At 44.2% G+C, this 14,248-nt stretch overlaps 1 protein-coding gene across 24 annotated transcripts in view; it reads left to right on the plus strand.

Annotated features, from left to right (window-relative positions):
• ADGRL3 (adhesion G protein-coupled receptor L3) overlaps positions 1-14,248 on the plus strand; it is an 814,176-nt gene that overhangs the window by 655,893 nt on the left and 144,035 nt on the right. For 20 of the 24 annotated variants that reach the window (XM_050948174.1, XM_050948180.1, XM_050948199.1 and 17 more), the window contains exons 10-11: positions 8,980-9,165; positions 12,292-12,330. In XM_050948174.1, the coding sequence (XP_050804131.1) occupies positions 8,980-9,165; positions 12,292-12,330 (225 nt within the window). The remainder of the gene's footprint in view (positions 1-8,979; positions 9,166-12,291; positions 12,331-14,248) is intronic. The other 4 variants (XM_050948187.1, XM_050948192.1, XM_050948190.1 and 1 more) reach the window with 1 other exon arrangement.

The raw sequence follows: 14,248 nt of genomic DNA on the forward strand, positions 1-14,248 counted from the left end.
AGCCCCCATGCTCCTCTCCCATTAGAGTTCCTCCTACTGTTGTCTCCGGGATCCGGGCTATAGCGGCAGAGGGTGGGAGTCCCCCATACAGCTTTCAGTGAAACCGTTAAGAGCTTTAGCCTCCTAATTTTGTGTCCCTAAAAATAGGCTGGCCCCCTCTCATAAACGGATAAGTAAGAGTTAATAGAACAGAAGTACTTCGTCTCTCTTTTGCCTGTAAAGGGTTAAGAAGATCAGTGAGCCAGGCTGTCACCTGACCAGAGGACCAATCAGGGGACAAGATACTTTCAAATATTGAGGGAGGGAAGTTTTTGTGTGTGCTGTTAGTTTTTGGTTGTTGTTCACTCTGGGGGCTCAGAGGGACCAGACGTGCAATCAGGTTTCTCTCCAATCTCTCCGATACAGGCTCTTATAAGTTCAGACTAGTGAGTACTAGGTAGATAAAGCGAGTTCGGCTTATGGTTGTTTTCTTTATTTGCAAATGTGTATTTGGCTGGAAGGAGTTCAAATTTGTATTTTGCTGAAAGGATTTTAATTTGTACTTGTACACTTAGGCTGGGAGGGTATTCCCAGTGTCTATAGCTGAAAGACCCTGTAACATATTCCATCTTAAATTTACTAAGACAATTTTTACTATTTTTTCCTTCTTTAATTAAAAGCTTTTCTTGTTTAAGAACCTGATTGTTTTTTTATTCTGGTGTCAGACCCCAGGGGACGAGGTCTAGATTCACCAGGGAATTGGTGGGGAGAAAGGAGGGAAGGGGGAGAGAGAGGCTAATTTCTCTCTGTGTTAGGATTGCTTTCTCTCTCAGGGAGAGTCTGGGAGGGGGAGAGAGAAGGAGTGGGGAAGGTGGATTTTCCTCTCTGTTTTAAGATTCAAGGAGTTTGAATCACAGTGATCTTCCAGGGTAACCCAGGGAGGGGAAGCCTGGGAGAGGCAACGGTGAGGGAAAGGGTTTACTTTCCTTGTGTTAAGATCCAGAGGGTCTGGATCTTGGGGGTCCCCCGGCAAGGTTTTGGGGGGGCCAGAGTGTACCAGGCACTGGAATTCCTGGTTGATGGCAGCGCTACAAACACTAAGCTGGTAATTGAGCTTAGAGGAATTCATGCTGGTACCCCATCTTTTGGTTGCTACGGTTCAGAGTGGGGAATTATACCATGACACCCCCACACAATAAAAAAGCATCACTGACTCCTTATGCTTCTTTAGGAGCATTTGCTCTTACTATGCAGCAGCCATTCACCCACACAGAGCATAGTATTAAAAGTTTTACTATCCTGTATTAGCTTCCATTACAGTCGTGCTTGATGAGGATTCGGAATGGACAACCACTGCAGCAATTCATTGGCCTCCTGACATTTACTTTAACTCTATTGTTGGTGCCTACAGTGCCCGCATAACACAGCAGGCGAATGAACTTGCCAAGTGTATTGAGTTATGCACTGCTGCATGTAGTAAGAGGCCGCAGAAAGGTCATCTTTGGATCCACTGCATTGTCCTGATTTTGAGGTCATGTTATCAGCTTTATGCTGTTTGTTTTACCACTTGCTTTCATCAGTCACAGCCTTTCTTCCCAATCTGTGATTTCTCTGAAGATGTCCCGGTGGCCGTTTTAGTTGTGGGTGCTGCCTGGGAGAACAACTGTCTCCTTATCTCATCTTCTAGCCTTGTGAAAAAACAGCGTCCTTTGCATCAGAATATTCAGGGCCATTTCTCTTAGGAGCAGAAAGTAAACAAGCAGGAAACCAAAAAATGAATAAATAAAATACATTTAAATACAATTAGTCCCCCCACCCAGGGTACACAGCTTGCTTGTTCACATTACTGTGTGCCAGATACGAAGACAGTCAAAGATTTGTGTGTCACCTTAACAATGACACCATTGCAGAAGCCTGAGGTGACCTATGCAAGAAAGAGGCACTTTTCTGAGCAAAGGAGATCATGCAGGGACTGGGGACAGGTCAGGAATTTGTGCATGGCAGGAATTTGTTAACAGGGTGAGAAAAATGAGTTCCCTTTGCTCAGCCATCTCTGTTTCCTCAGTTTCCCTCACTCTTTTCCCTCTACCACCAGCTGTTTGGTTGAGGTGGGAGAAAACAGTATCCATCTTTCTGTGCTCCCGTTTCTGTCTTCTCCAAGTCTTGGGTCCATTTGTAATGTTTGTATCGTGGTCATGCCTAAAGCCCCCAATCAGGATCAGGGCCCAAATGTATCAGGCACAGGATCTACAAAAAACAGAACCAAACACATGGTTTTGTCAGCCTGACAGGGACAGTGGGAAAGCTACTTAGATAAGACATAGTCGCTGTTAAGGGACATGCTCCACAGGGCCAAATTATGTAGTCTTGCCTTTCTTTAGGAAAATAAACCTCACCCTTTAAGGTTTTTTTCTTCCTTTGGTTAGTGGAACATAGCTTTCAAAATTCCATTATGTTTCCCTAAGGAGTCTATGAGCAGGCGATATTTGGGAATTCTCAACTGTGCCGTTGCTATTGCACAGCAGTTGCGTAATGAGTGTTAAGTGCAAGTTTGAATTAGATGGCTATCTAGTATGCGTATGGACCCTTGCATTTTAAAGATGATACTCTAGGAGTTTTATGCTTACGGTGGTGGGAAGGTGCATTGTGGGACGTGAAATTGTGTGCTTGTTATACAGGTATGGGGATACAATGCCAATCTTCACAGCACAGTAGGTGGAATCTGTCTACCTGTGTAGGCTTTTTTATTTGTCATATAATGTACTCAATACATTTCATAATTATACAAATTTCATGAAATTCTTTGCATAAAATATTTCAATATGTTTGTCATTGTTTCTTCACCTCTGGCCAGTCTGAAGTGTCTGTCTGTCTGTGGTATTTGTCTGTCTATCACTCAGTTTGTGTGTGTGTACACACAGACATAGGTGGGTAGGTACACTATATCTATCATTATCTATGCAGGGGGTTGAAACTCATTTTTGGAAAAGGCCAAATTCCATTTTGTAAGCTGGTCCCTGGACTGAGGTCTGAACTTGGGCACCTCTGCTACCCTTAGAGGATCTCCCATGGGTATCAAGAAGGGGTTGCACAAAGATAAAGAGTAGCTCGTGGTCCTTGGGGAGGTTTTCAGAGTCACGTAAGTGATGCAGGAGCCCATGTCATGCTAACTTTTAGTCTCTTAGCTACTTTTGAAAATCCCTTAGTGTGGTAAATAAAGCCATGGAGGAGTCTGAAGTTGGCTCTTCAGTCCATGGTCAGGCATCCTGGCCAAAGTGCTGAGCAGCCAGTGGCTCTGAATAAAGTCGGTGGGAGTGGTGGGATGTTCAGTACTTTGTGAATGTTGTTACTGACTTAGGAGCCTAAGTGAAGATTTCCAAGTTCAACTTTAGGTTCCTAGTTTGGAAAATCCCGTCTAAACCTTTACTATCATCTTCATTATTAGTAGTTATGTCCTATTCAGCCTCGCTCAGTGGGAAACTATTCTCACCTTAAGACCACAGCTATTTCTGCCCTTTCTCTCTCTCTCTCTCTCTCTCCTTTCTCCATCCTCCTTTCTCTCTCTCCACCCCCCATCTCTCTTGGTTTGTTTCTCTTAATTTTCCTCCCTCTGCATCTCCTTCCCTGCAACTGCTCCCAGTCCCCACCTGCATGGGCTTCTCACCCAGCCTGTTCCCCTGGCCAGCTGATAAAATGATTGGCGATTACATGGTTAATGATAACATGGAGAGTGTTGTCATTAGGTTTTAGAGACAACATACGCTCCAGTTATATGAACAAGGAGTGGGAGTGTCAGCATTCCCTCAGCTATTGCTTGACTATCTGCAGACTCAAGAGATACTTCTACACTGCAAAGAAAAACCCGTGGGATCGAGTCTCAGGGCCTGGGTCAATTGACTCGGGCTCATGAGACTAAAATTAGCAGTGTAGACATTTCCACTCAAGCTAGAGCCCAGGCTCTCAGATCCAGCAAGGGGGAAGGGCCTCAGAGCCCGGGCTCCAGCCCAAAGTGGGAATGTCTATGCTGTGATTTTTATCCCCACAGTCCAAGCCCTGCAAGTCCGAGTCAGTTGGCCTAGGCTCTGAGACTCGGTACCGTGGGTTTTTCTTTGCTGTGTAGAGGTACCCAAGAAGACAATCCTTGGTTCTATCTTAGAAGGTTAACTTCACGGTCATGAGGGCTAGAAACATATTTGAAATGAAAGCTCATGTAGGACGCATGAGTGTATCAAACAGGCTAGGTGTTTGACACCTCTGATCAATGGTGTTTGTCTTTCTAAGTTATTTGTTTGTTCTGATTGTTATTGTGCAAGTCGGTGGGAGATGGCAGTAGTGGTCAATAGATTATCATGTTCTATGGAAACTGGACATTGTGACTGCTCAGCATAATAGATAGCTTCGGGCTGCACCTAAGTAAGTGCAAACCATGGTTCCTTGCTGTTAGATATATGTGAAGTAATCATTAGATAATGTAGTTGCTGATTACAGTTGTAAACAGAAGTGAATTCATTGAAGCATTTTAAAGACAGGTTTTGACTATATCTACCCTTGTGAATGTAGACCCGAGTGATGCCAGGAAAATGACCCTAATGTTAACTTCATCTGGTGCAGAGCCCTTATGTAGTTGTAATAGTTTCAAGTTCCTACCTGTGGGTGGTTCTAATTTTGATAGAGTCCTAGCACTGCTTGAAGATTGTTGTGTGCTCTGGAAGAAAGTAAGTCATAAAAGACTCCTCTTTCGCATGAGAACGATAACAGCAAAGATGCGGTTGAGAAGTGTTTTATAGCCTGGAAGCTCAAGAGACATTTGTGTGATGTTTATTTTTGGCCCCACTGACATATTTCCCCATTAGAAACAGGATGGCAGTGAGCTTTGGGAAAGGAAGTTTGCTGAGAGATGGTGAGCTAACCCTAAAAACAGCCATATGAATCTGCGAAGCAATGGAACAAGTCAAACTGCAGTCTTAAGCTTTCCATGACGAGGAAAGTCAAGGAAGCACACATGAGGGTATCGCTCAGAGGGGCACAAAGGACGGACATGAGAAGAAAACCCACGGGTCGCAGTGAGCACAAGGAAGAACACAAAACCAGAAGGCAGGCTGACATCTGTAGGAACTGGAGAAGTGAATATGCACATACAGACTGTCTGGCATCTGGCCAAAAGTGCAGCATTTGTGAGTGCAACCAATTTGCAAACCCATGCAGGCAAAAGGAAAAGGTAAATGCTTTGAAGGAATACATTGATAACCTCAGTGGTGAAACGCTGTACAGCGATTCCATATAGCAATCGCAATTGGCAAAGACTGCCCTATTACCCTTAAAGCCCAGGGGATGGAAATTGCATATAAAGTGGATGCAGATACTGAAATCAAGCTGTTACCGGCAGGGCCGGTGCAACCATTTAGGCGGACTAGGCAGTTGCCTAGGGTGCCGATATTTCCACTGCTGCTGGGACAGAGAGGGAGTCTGAGCTGCCAGCGGCAGCCGGCAGCTCAGGGTGTCCCCTGGGTCAGGGCGCCTCCGCAGCAGCCCGCAGTCTAGGGTGTCCCCTGGGTCAGGGCGCCGCCGTGGCAGCCGGCAGCCCAGGGGCCCCCTGGGTCAGGGCGCCACCGGAGGGGGCGGCAGGCAGCTCCCGTGGAGCTGCCACAGTGGTGCCTGCGGGTGGTCCGGTGAGCTGTGGTCGGGTGGAGCTGCCGCAGTCGTGCCTGCAGATGGTCGGCTGCTCGTGTGGCTCCAGTGGACCTCCCGCAGACACCACTGCGGCAGCTCCAGCGGAGCCACGGAGCACCGGACCCTCTGCAGGCACCACTGGGGCAGCTCCAGCGGAGCCGCGGGACCAGCGCTCAGGGCAGCAAAATTGCTGTGCGCCTAGGGCGCTCAACCCCCTAGCGCCGGTCCTGGTTACCGGTGTGACTGTGACACATTCTGACTGAGATGCCAATTTATGAAATAAGCAAATATCCTGAGAATACACATTGCCCTGTTTCTGCAGCGGGAAGATGCCATATCACTCTGATATATGACAAACAGAGAAGTAAACGCTGAAATTGTTACAAGGGATGGAACACATATCTTGGGCCTGGAATCAGTCTAGCCATTGGAACTGATGTTTATTGTATAACAGGGCTTGACTCAGAACATTATAACTTAAGTGGAAAAATGCTTAAAGGATTTAGGGACGTTAACAATAACATGGCAAGTGGCCTTAAGTCTGTGCAGCCAGCATCATTCCTGTGGCTGTGAGGAGCAATGTACAGTGGAGGAACCTGTGTGCATTCTGCTGGCAGTGGTTGGAGAAAACTTTTGGGACTGCATATGCCAGCGTGAGGCAGGAGCTCTATCCCAGGCCAGCCAGATGTGAAATCTGGGGGGAAATGGCAGGTGTCAAAGTCTTCACCCTTCTGGATGTATCAGATTAGTTTTGGCAAATGTTCCTAACTCAAGAGAGTTCTTGACGGCATTTTAATGTCTTTTGACAGGCACCATTTCCAACGCCTCTATTTTGGTTTTGTTTAGCCTCTGTTATATTCTATAGCAGGGTGCAGCAGCGCCTGGGCTGCATAGATGCTTTTATCGTTTGGGACAACACAGAACAAGAACCCAATGACAGGCCTGTATAAAAATCCGTAGGTTGCTTGGGACAATGCACTGAAACTGAATAAAACCAAGTGCTGACTGCAAAGGAAGATGACTCTTGGATTTGGCACACTCATCTTCATTACAACCTGGAGACCTCCTTTAAACACAATGACCTGTGGCACCTGGAAGGATACAAACACATGAGGTCTAGAACCATTGGGCTTACTCATTAACAATATGATGGACGTTCCAACACAACTGCAGGAAGCAGTGGTATTTCTGAAACCATCTACCGGCAACTCTCCCTCCACACACACACACACACGCATGCACGCACGCACACACACACACGCACACACAAACTGATGGCAGAAGAATAATTTTATAAGCCCCGGTGACTCACTGAAGGTCACCAGTTATTTTAGGAATTAGAGGAAATGAAAGAAAAAAGTTTAAGATGAATTGTTTTAGAACAAGGGGAGGAATGTGTGGAATAGCTGTTGCCATTCTGGCAGTATCTGAAGAGAACAGGAGGTCAGCCACCATACTAGAATGCAGAACTCTTTGACTGCTCATCAGAGCAGAGAGTGGCAGGCACCTTTTAAAAGTAGAATCTGGTCTCAGTGGTATGAAATGCATGAACAGTAAGGTTAAAATAATTTAATCCTTGAATATAAATTGTCATTGCTATAATGGAAAGAATAACACCTTATATCTCTCTTCAGTTCTCTAAAGATGAGTATATGAGCATCTTCACTCTGGTTTCATTAAATCAGACAGTCGTTGCTGTTAAATTGATGGTAGTTATTCATTTATAAGACAGTTAATTGATTTACATGGAGCCAAGTTCTACCTGCTATTTCTATGTTTCTACAATCCAGCATTGAAATAGGCACCCAAAATGGGTGAACAAGAGAAATACCTGATTTTATCTATTGGACGATAATTTGATAGTGACCCTTTCACCCTGGAGAGAATTTGTAACTTCGGTTATACCTACTTCTGTACAATTTCCCTTCAGCTCTGGTACAAAGCCAGCAAGGTAAAACAGCTCAGGGTAAGGATGAAAGCCCAAAAAGGAAACAGATGTGCCAGGGTAATGCCAGGTTCAGGTTTGGTTTAGGCGATATTGAGATTCAGGAGTCTGTTAATGATGCAGACATTAAAATCTCTAAACTCCAGTATAATCCAAATAGCCTATTTGCCGGTCCCTACTGGAGGCTCCTCTGTGGCGGCACAGGAAAGCTTGGTTCCCTGTTTGAAGTTGACACTCTTTCCCCCTTGACTTTGGATGTTTTCATGCTGCCAGTCAGGAGATGCAGTAAGCCATTAAATTCAAGCTTTAAGATTAAACAATAAAGTGATTGAGGTGAAGCACTCCTGCTGCGTAATATGGCTCCCAAATTGCAGCAATGTATTAAACAGCTCTTCTTTTCAGCAATGCCTTGAATGGCTGAATACGCTTCTGCTTATTAAACCAAAGTTATGAAAATTGCTGTTGTTTCCTAGTTAATGTGGGCTCTAGCAGTCTCATTTTGTTCCTTTTTATGAGAAGTCAGTTTTGCTGTGGAGACCAGTAGCTGAAATGTAACTTCTTTCTTCATCATTAAGTAATCTGCTGAGTTTGAGAGATACTGTTAGTTTGATGGTAAGCCCATGCATATTTACACATTGATTGTGCTAGGGTAGGTATTGAGATGTTACCGTATGGCTGAAGAAAACAGGAATTCCATTGTGTAAGGCAGCTGCACCTACTTTCCCACCTCCACATCTTTATTTTTGTTACAATAATTGCTGGCAAATTTGCAGTACAAAGGAATACCGTGCCCACAAATTCCAGTACTGTGCAGTTATAGGGCCTGATTCTGATCTCACTACATTGGTGGAAATTGGGAAGTAACTCCACTGAAGTCAATGTAGACACACTGACAGGAAAGCAGTGTGTGTTTAAGCAGATTCAGCTCCACTGATTTTAAATCATGAAATCTCTTGTGGTGTGTTTCCTGCTTGAACCTTCATTTTGCAAAACAGTTTGCTATCTTAACTTTCTGTATGTAGGAGGGACTGCAGAATGCTTAAAATAAAATACAAAGTTGTTGCATTGCTGCAGGGAAAAATACATAAAATTGTTTAACATTTGCATCACTTTTTAATTCTTCTGCTTTGCTCACTCTGACAGACAGCTGTCTTTCACAAGACAATGAGTAGTATAGGTCAGCATACTTGCAAACTGAGTCAGATTAAAATATAGGGGTAATTGAAGATTTTTACATTCACAGCAAAGATCTAGGCTGATGGTACAATGATCATTATGCATGCATCTAAAAGGAGAAAATAGGATCCTTTTCCTTCTACGCTTTTTACCACTTAGCCAGGAACAGTGAAACATCTTTTCGTTTTCTCCTGTCCTTCAACTCCTAGCTGAAGTCCGGGGAGACTGCTGCCAACATTGCCAGAGAGCTTGCGGAGCAGACGAAAAATCACTTGAATGCTGGAGACATCACATATTCAGTCCGAGCCATGGACCAGCTGGTGGGCTTGCTGGATGTGCAGCTCCGAAACCTGACTCCAGGTGGGAAAGACAGTGCTGCGCGCAGTTTAAACAAGGTAAGAAGCGAAGGCCTTGGGAACAATGAGGAGGGTAAGCAACAGTTGTGCTTTCTCCAGAGAGCTGTTAGAAGGCCTCACTATTGCCAGTGTTGGCATGTGATTCTTTCTAAGTAGATGGGAGCACATGGCCGTTTTCACAACTTTACACAAATCTGGATTGAGGGTGAGATGTATTTTTAGTCTGTCGAGTTGTGGAACAGTTGTTAATGCCAAGTGTGCTGCTAGTTTTGGAAAATGTCTATACTCAAATGCTTAGCAGTATAAACTCCAGGAGGCTGATTTTGTTCCCAGCTACCATGCATGAGTGCAACTCAAGAGAAACTCTGTTGAGGTAATTGGAAATACTCTGGATTTACACCTATGTGACTGGTAGCGGAATTTTGCTCAGTGAGTCTATTGCTGAATCCACTTGTGAAATGACCCTCACACTCTAAACCACAGAATGAGGGATCTGGGTTTGTAAAAATCCTAGCCAATGAATTTACATTGATGGGAGGAGGAGAAAGGTATTTGAAATGGCAAAGTGAATGTGAATTAGTAGAACACTTCTATTTAAAATAGCACAACCTGGCAAGGTAGCTTAACATCAGACGATTCTTTTATGTGTAATTTTTTCCAGGGCTACCTTTTGTATCATATGATTACTGTGTAGTTCCTGTGATGGAAAATATTGTTATCTTGGGAGATGGATGTAGGTGGCAATTTAAATGTTAAAAATCGGGAAATGGTTGATAGTTGAATTCTTAGCTGTGGAGTTTATACAAATATATTTGCTCCTTTAAGGTGAAATCCACTCCTGTGTAAAATGTCAGCCCAGGGCTTACGCATCACTTAAGTATCAGTTTAGCCCACAGAATAGGCTCTATATGGAATTAAAGTGGTGGTTCATATAGACCAGAGTTTCTCAAACGGGTCGCCTCTTGTGTAGGGAGAGCCCCTGGCGGGCCGGGCCAGTGTGTTTACCTGCCCCATCTGCAGGACCAGCAAATCACGGCTCCCACTGGCTCCGGGCCAATGGGGGCTGCTGGAAGTGGCGGCCAGCACGTCCCTCAGCCCGAACCGCTTCTAGCAGTTCCCATTGGCCTGGAGCAGCGATCTGCGGCCAGTGGGAGCCACAATCGGCCGGACCTGTGGACGGGGCAGGTAAACACAACGTCCCAGCCCGCCAGGGGCTTTCCCTGCACAAGCGCCGACCCCTGTTTGAGAAACCCTGATATAGACCTTGCATTGGCCCTTAAGACATAGAATAGATGCCTCAGATTGACGTACACAGTTATGTACACCGTATTCTTAAAACAAATTCTGCTTTGAGTGACACCATTGGATTTAATGGCAGAGACATCTGTGTAACTACAAGCAGAACTTGGTTCCAAGGTTAGACTGAGTGTGGGTGGGGAGATGGAGCGGGGTGGGTGGGGAAATCACAGATACACCAGATATTTTCTGTGCTTACTGTATTTTGGGATGCAAATCCAAATAATTCTATGAAAAACAAAGTTATTATTGTTGATTTATGCTGTTTTAAGCACAAAGGATCTTTCGGATTGTTATATTTAAACCAAAAAACAACTCTAGGAGTTAGAGTCCTGTGCATCCTGTGCTTTGCATGTGCTATTGGCTGGGTTAACTTGATGCTATTAATTAATATTGCTTCACGCTCTCCTATAACAGTGCGGGCATTAACTGATACAGGGACACAACAATGTATATTGCAGACCTATTGCAAAGCTTTTAGATACGAAATTATGTTGATATCTGACATTGGGTAAAGCTGGCAATTACTGTCACATACTAACTGGTTACATAATTCTAATTTGCTGGCTACTTTGAATATTGCTTAGCTACATACAGCATCCAGTCACCTTTGCTTTGCAAAACATATGTGTTTAATGCCTATTTCACCTTCTGACATTTCTCCATTTCTATGAAAATGTGGTTGTAGCCAGAAGGGGGAAAGAACATAACAAGACAGTGTGTTTCTCACTCTGCCTTGCCTTCCTGTGGTCCCCTCTAGCAGTTTTCCCCCTTCGGGTTTCCATAGTCAACTAGTACAAATCAATTGTGCTGCACATTAAAATTCTGGAGTGTGTGGAGTCCTGCAAGTCAGTGATACCAGACAGTGAGCCAAATGACAGGCTCAGTAATTTACTTGCTTTCATTCCCCACCTAATTCTTTAGAGGAGCAACTGCTCTGTGTTCATTTAAGAATGCCTGGCTTAAAGCTGGAAATAGTATTCAGCAAACAATAGGCAGTAGAGTCACTGCTCCATTATCCCCTTTGCTGATCAGGGATAATGCACCGAAAAGAAAAGAAGTAGTAATTAGCAAAGACTTTGTGTTTTGTTCTGTTTAGTCAGAGAGAGCAAAAGAAAGCAAGGAACAGCCATCAAATATTGGGTTAATCTGTAGGAGAAATGTGTAAGTCCACAGAAAGGACTTCGCTCAGTACTTGGCCAGAAAACTGAGCTCTTATTTTTTTTCATACAAGTTGATGTAAAATGAATTGAAATGAACTGGGGTGATAGTGAGGCATCGTTTTCTTTTGTTAAAATTTTAACTATGTTAACATACACTAGGGAGATTTTAGTGTGTGCCAGCAGCAGCTTCATGGCCCGGTTAGCTCACAACACCCAGCACTGTGTAGGCAAGCCCAAAGATAAAATAGCCTGAAATATTCAGCCTGATTCTCATTTAACTATAATTGACACCTCTTTAACGGATCTTTACACTGCCAGAGCAATGTAAAGGAGCCTTGTGCAAATAAGAATAAGGCTCGAAATATCTGGCATTGTCTGACATGATGTGCAATGCAGGATTTCAAATTTGCAAGGTAAATTTAGTTTACAGAATAGTTACAGTTTGCCTGGAGATCTGCTGCCATAACTAACAGCTGCTGTGGCAGTTTCCAGTCTGTGCTTTCCTGAAAAGAACTAACCAGCTGTTTCTAGAGCCAGTACTTACAGCATTCCACTGCTGCTTAGCTTGCATGTTCTCCTCGAAACTTATCAACAGAGAAATGATAGTTTTTGTGTAGATGTTTTCTTTATTTTTTCCCCTTGTTTTCTTCTGTCACTAACTTGTTTTTTCTATTCCGTCTTTAATCTGCTGTCTTTATGGATTCAGCTTCAGAAAAGGGAGCGCTCTTGCAGGGCCTATGTCCAGGTATTTCTAGTGTTTTTATAAATCTGTCAAGTTGTTTGACTGAATGTCTGGTGCTGTTCTTGTGTCTGAGTATCTGATCACTCTAGCCTTTGGGGCAGCAAATTCTCTAGTTAAGGCTACAGGATAACATTATAAATCCACTTTCCATTGCTTACAATTTTCACGAATGGTTGGGGCAGAAACTCACTAGAAAATTGGGGGAAAGATTGGAGAAAATTATTTCAGCCATTTTTTGAGTTATCCAAATGGGGAAGGCAGTTTTTTGTATATATTATTATTAGTATTGTTATTATTTATTAATCATGTTTATTACTATAGTACCTAAGGGCCAGGCAAGACTGGCACCCCATTGTGCGAGGTGCTGCATAAACTCAGAGTAGGTGATTGTCCCTTCCCTGAACAGCTTACGATATACATAGACAAGAGAAACACAAGGTAGGGGTAGGGATGGATCACACCGGCACTGTGAATAATGAGATGGAGAGGTGGCGAGGAAACACCTCCTGGTTCCTGGTGCCCCCAGGGTGCAATGGAGGGGTCTACACAAATCTGGGTTGGGGGTGGATTTGGGAGAGGGGTGGCTGCAGCTGCGTCCCATTTTAGCCCCTCTTCCCCGTGGAGCAGTCCCTGCTTTGGCTGCACCTTTCCACCTATGCACACGTATTTTTACTTTAGAAAAGGAAGGTAAAGCCTCTTTGCACATTGGTCGCTCAAAAACAACTGAATGTCACATGTGGCTTGTCCTCATTAAGGAATAATGCCATGTGGGGGTAGCCTGTCCCCCTTGGTGTGGCTTAAGCCCATCCCCTTTTTCTCTTCCGGACATTTGCTTTTGCCAATATTTGGAGCAGCTTCTCGTCTCTCCTCTCAAGGTTCCGGACTTGTGTTCCTTTGTGGCACTCAGGGGCTTCTCACTGCGCCAGATACCCAGGGGTGGGCTCCCTTGAGAAAGTCAGTGCTAATGGTGCAAGCTGGCACGGAATGTATAGTCCAGTCCCCAGGACCATACAAGTAAATAAACTTAACCCCAGTATAAGGGATTGGGGATTTACTGAGAACGGGAAGATGGGAGCTGAGGAAAGTAAGGATTACGATTAACTAATAATTACCAAATGTTTATAACTAAGCCACACCCCCACCTCCTAAATCTCCCAGACTCCTCCAAACCCAGCTCCCTGCCTGGCAACTGGTCAAAGCAGATGGCCCAGGTGAGGTGGTGTGCCCTGAGATGGAGTGCAGCTGTCTAGTGCAGCAGGCAATTCAGAAACAACTCCCTCTGTGAAATGTGCCTGCTTAAATCGAGCTGCTCCAAGTATTGGTAAGAGTAAATACCCAAAAGAGAAAAAGAAGGAAGGCTGAAGCCACGCCCTGGGGGAGGGGCTACACCCACTGGCGTTATTCCTTAATAAGGTTCACAAGCTAAATATGAGTCAGCAGTGCAACACTGTTGCAAAAAAAAAGCAAGCATCATTCTGGGATGTATTGGCAGGAATGTTGTAAACAAGACACGGGAAGTAATTCTTCCGCTCTCTTCCGTGCTGATTAGGCCTCAGTTGGAGTTCTGTGTCCAGTTCCGGGGTCCATATTTCAGGAAAATGTGGAAAAATTGGAGAGACCCCAGAGGAAGGCGACAACAATTATAAAAGGTCTAGAAAACATGACCTATGAGTAAAGATTAAAATAATGGGTTTGTTTAGTCTGGAGAAGAGAAGACTGAGAGGGGACCTGAAAACAATTTCCAAGTACATAAAAGGTTGTTACAAAGAGGAGGGAGAAACATTGTTCTTGTTAACCTCTGAGGATAGGACAAGAAGCAATGAGCTTAAATTGCAGCAAGGGTGGTTTAGGTTGGACATTAGGAAAAATGTAGTAGTTAATCATTGGAACACATTGCATATGGATATTGTAGAATCTTCAT

This window comes from Gopherus flavomarginatus, chromosome 3, assembly GCF_025201925.1.
Source record: "Gopherus flavomarginatus isolate rGopFla2 chromosome 3, rGopFla2.mat.asm, whole genome shotgun sequence".
Classification (NCBI taxonomy): Eukaryota; Metazoa; Chordata; order Testudines; family Testudinidae; genus Gopherus; species Gopherus flavomarginatus.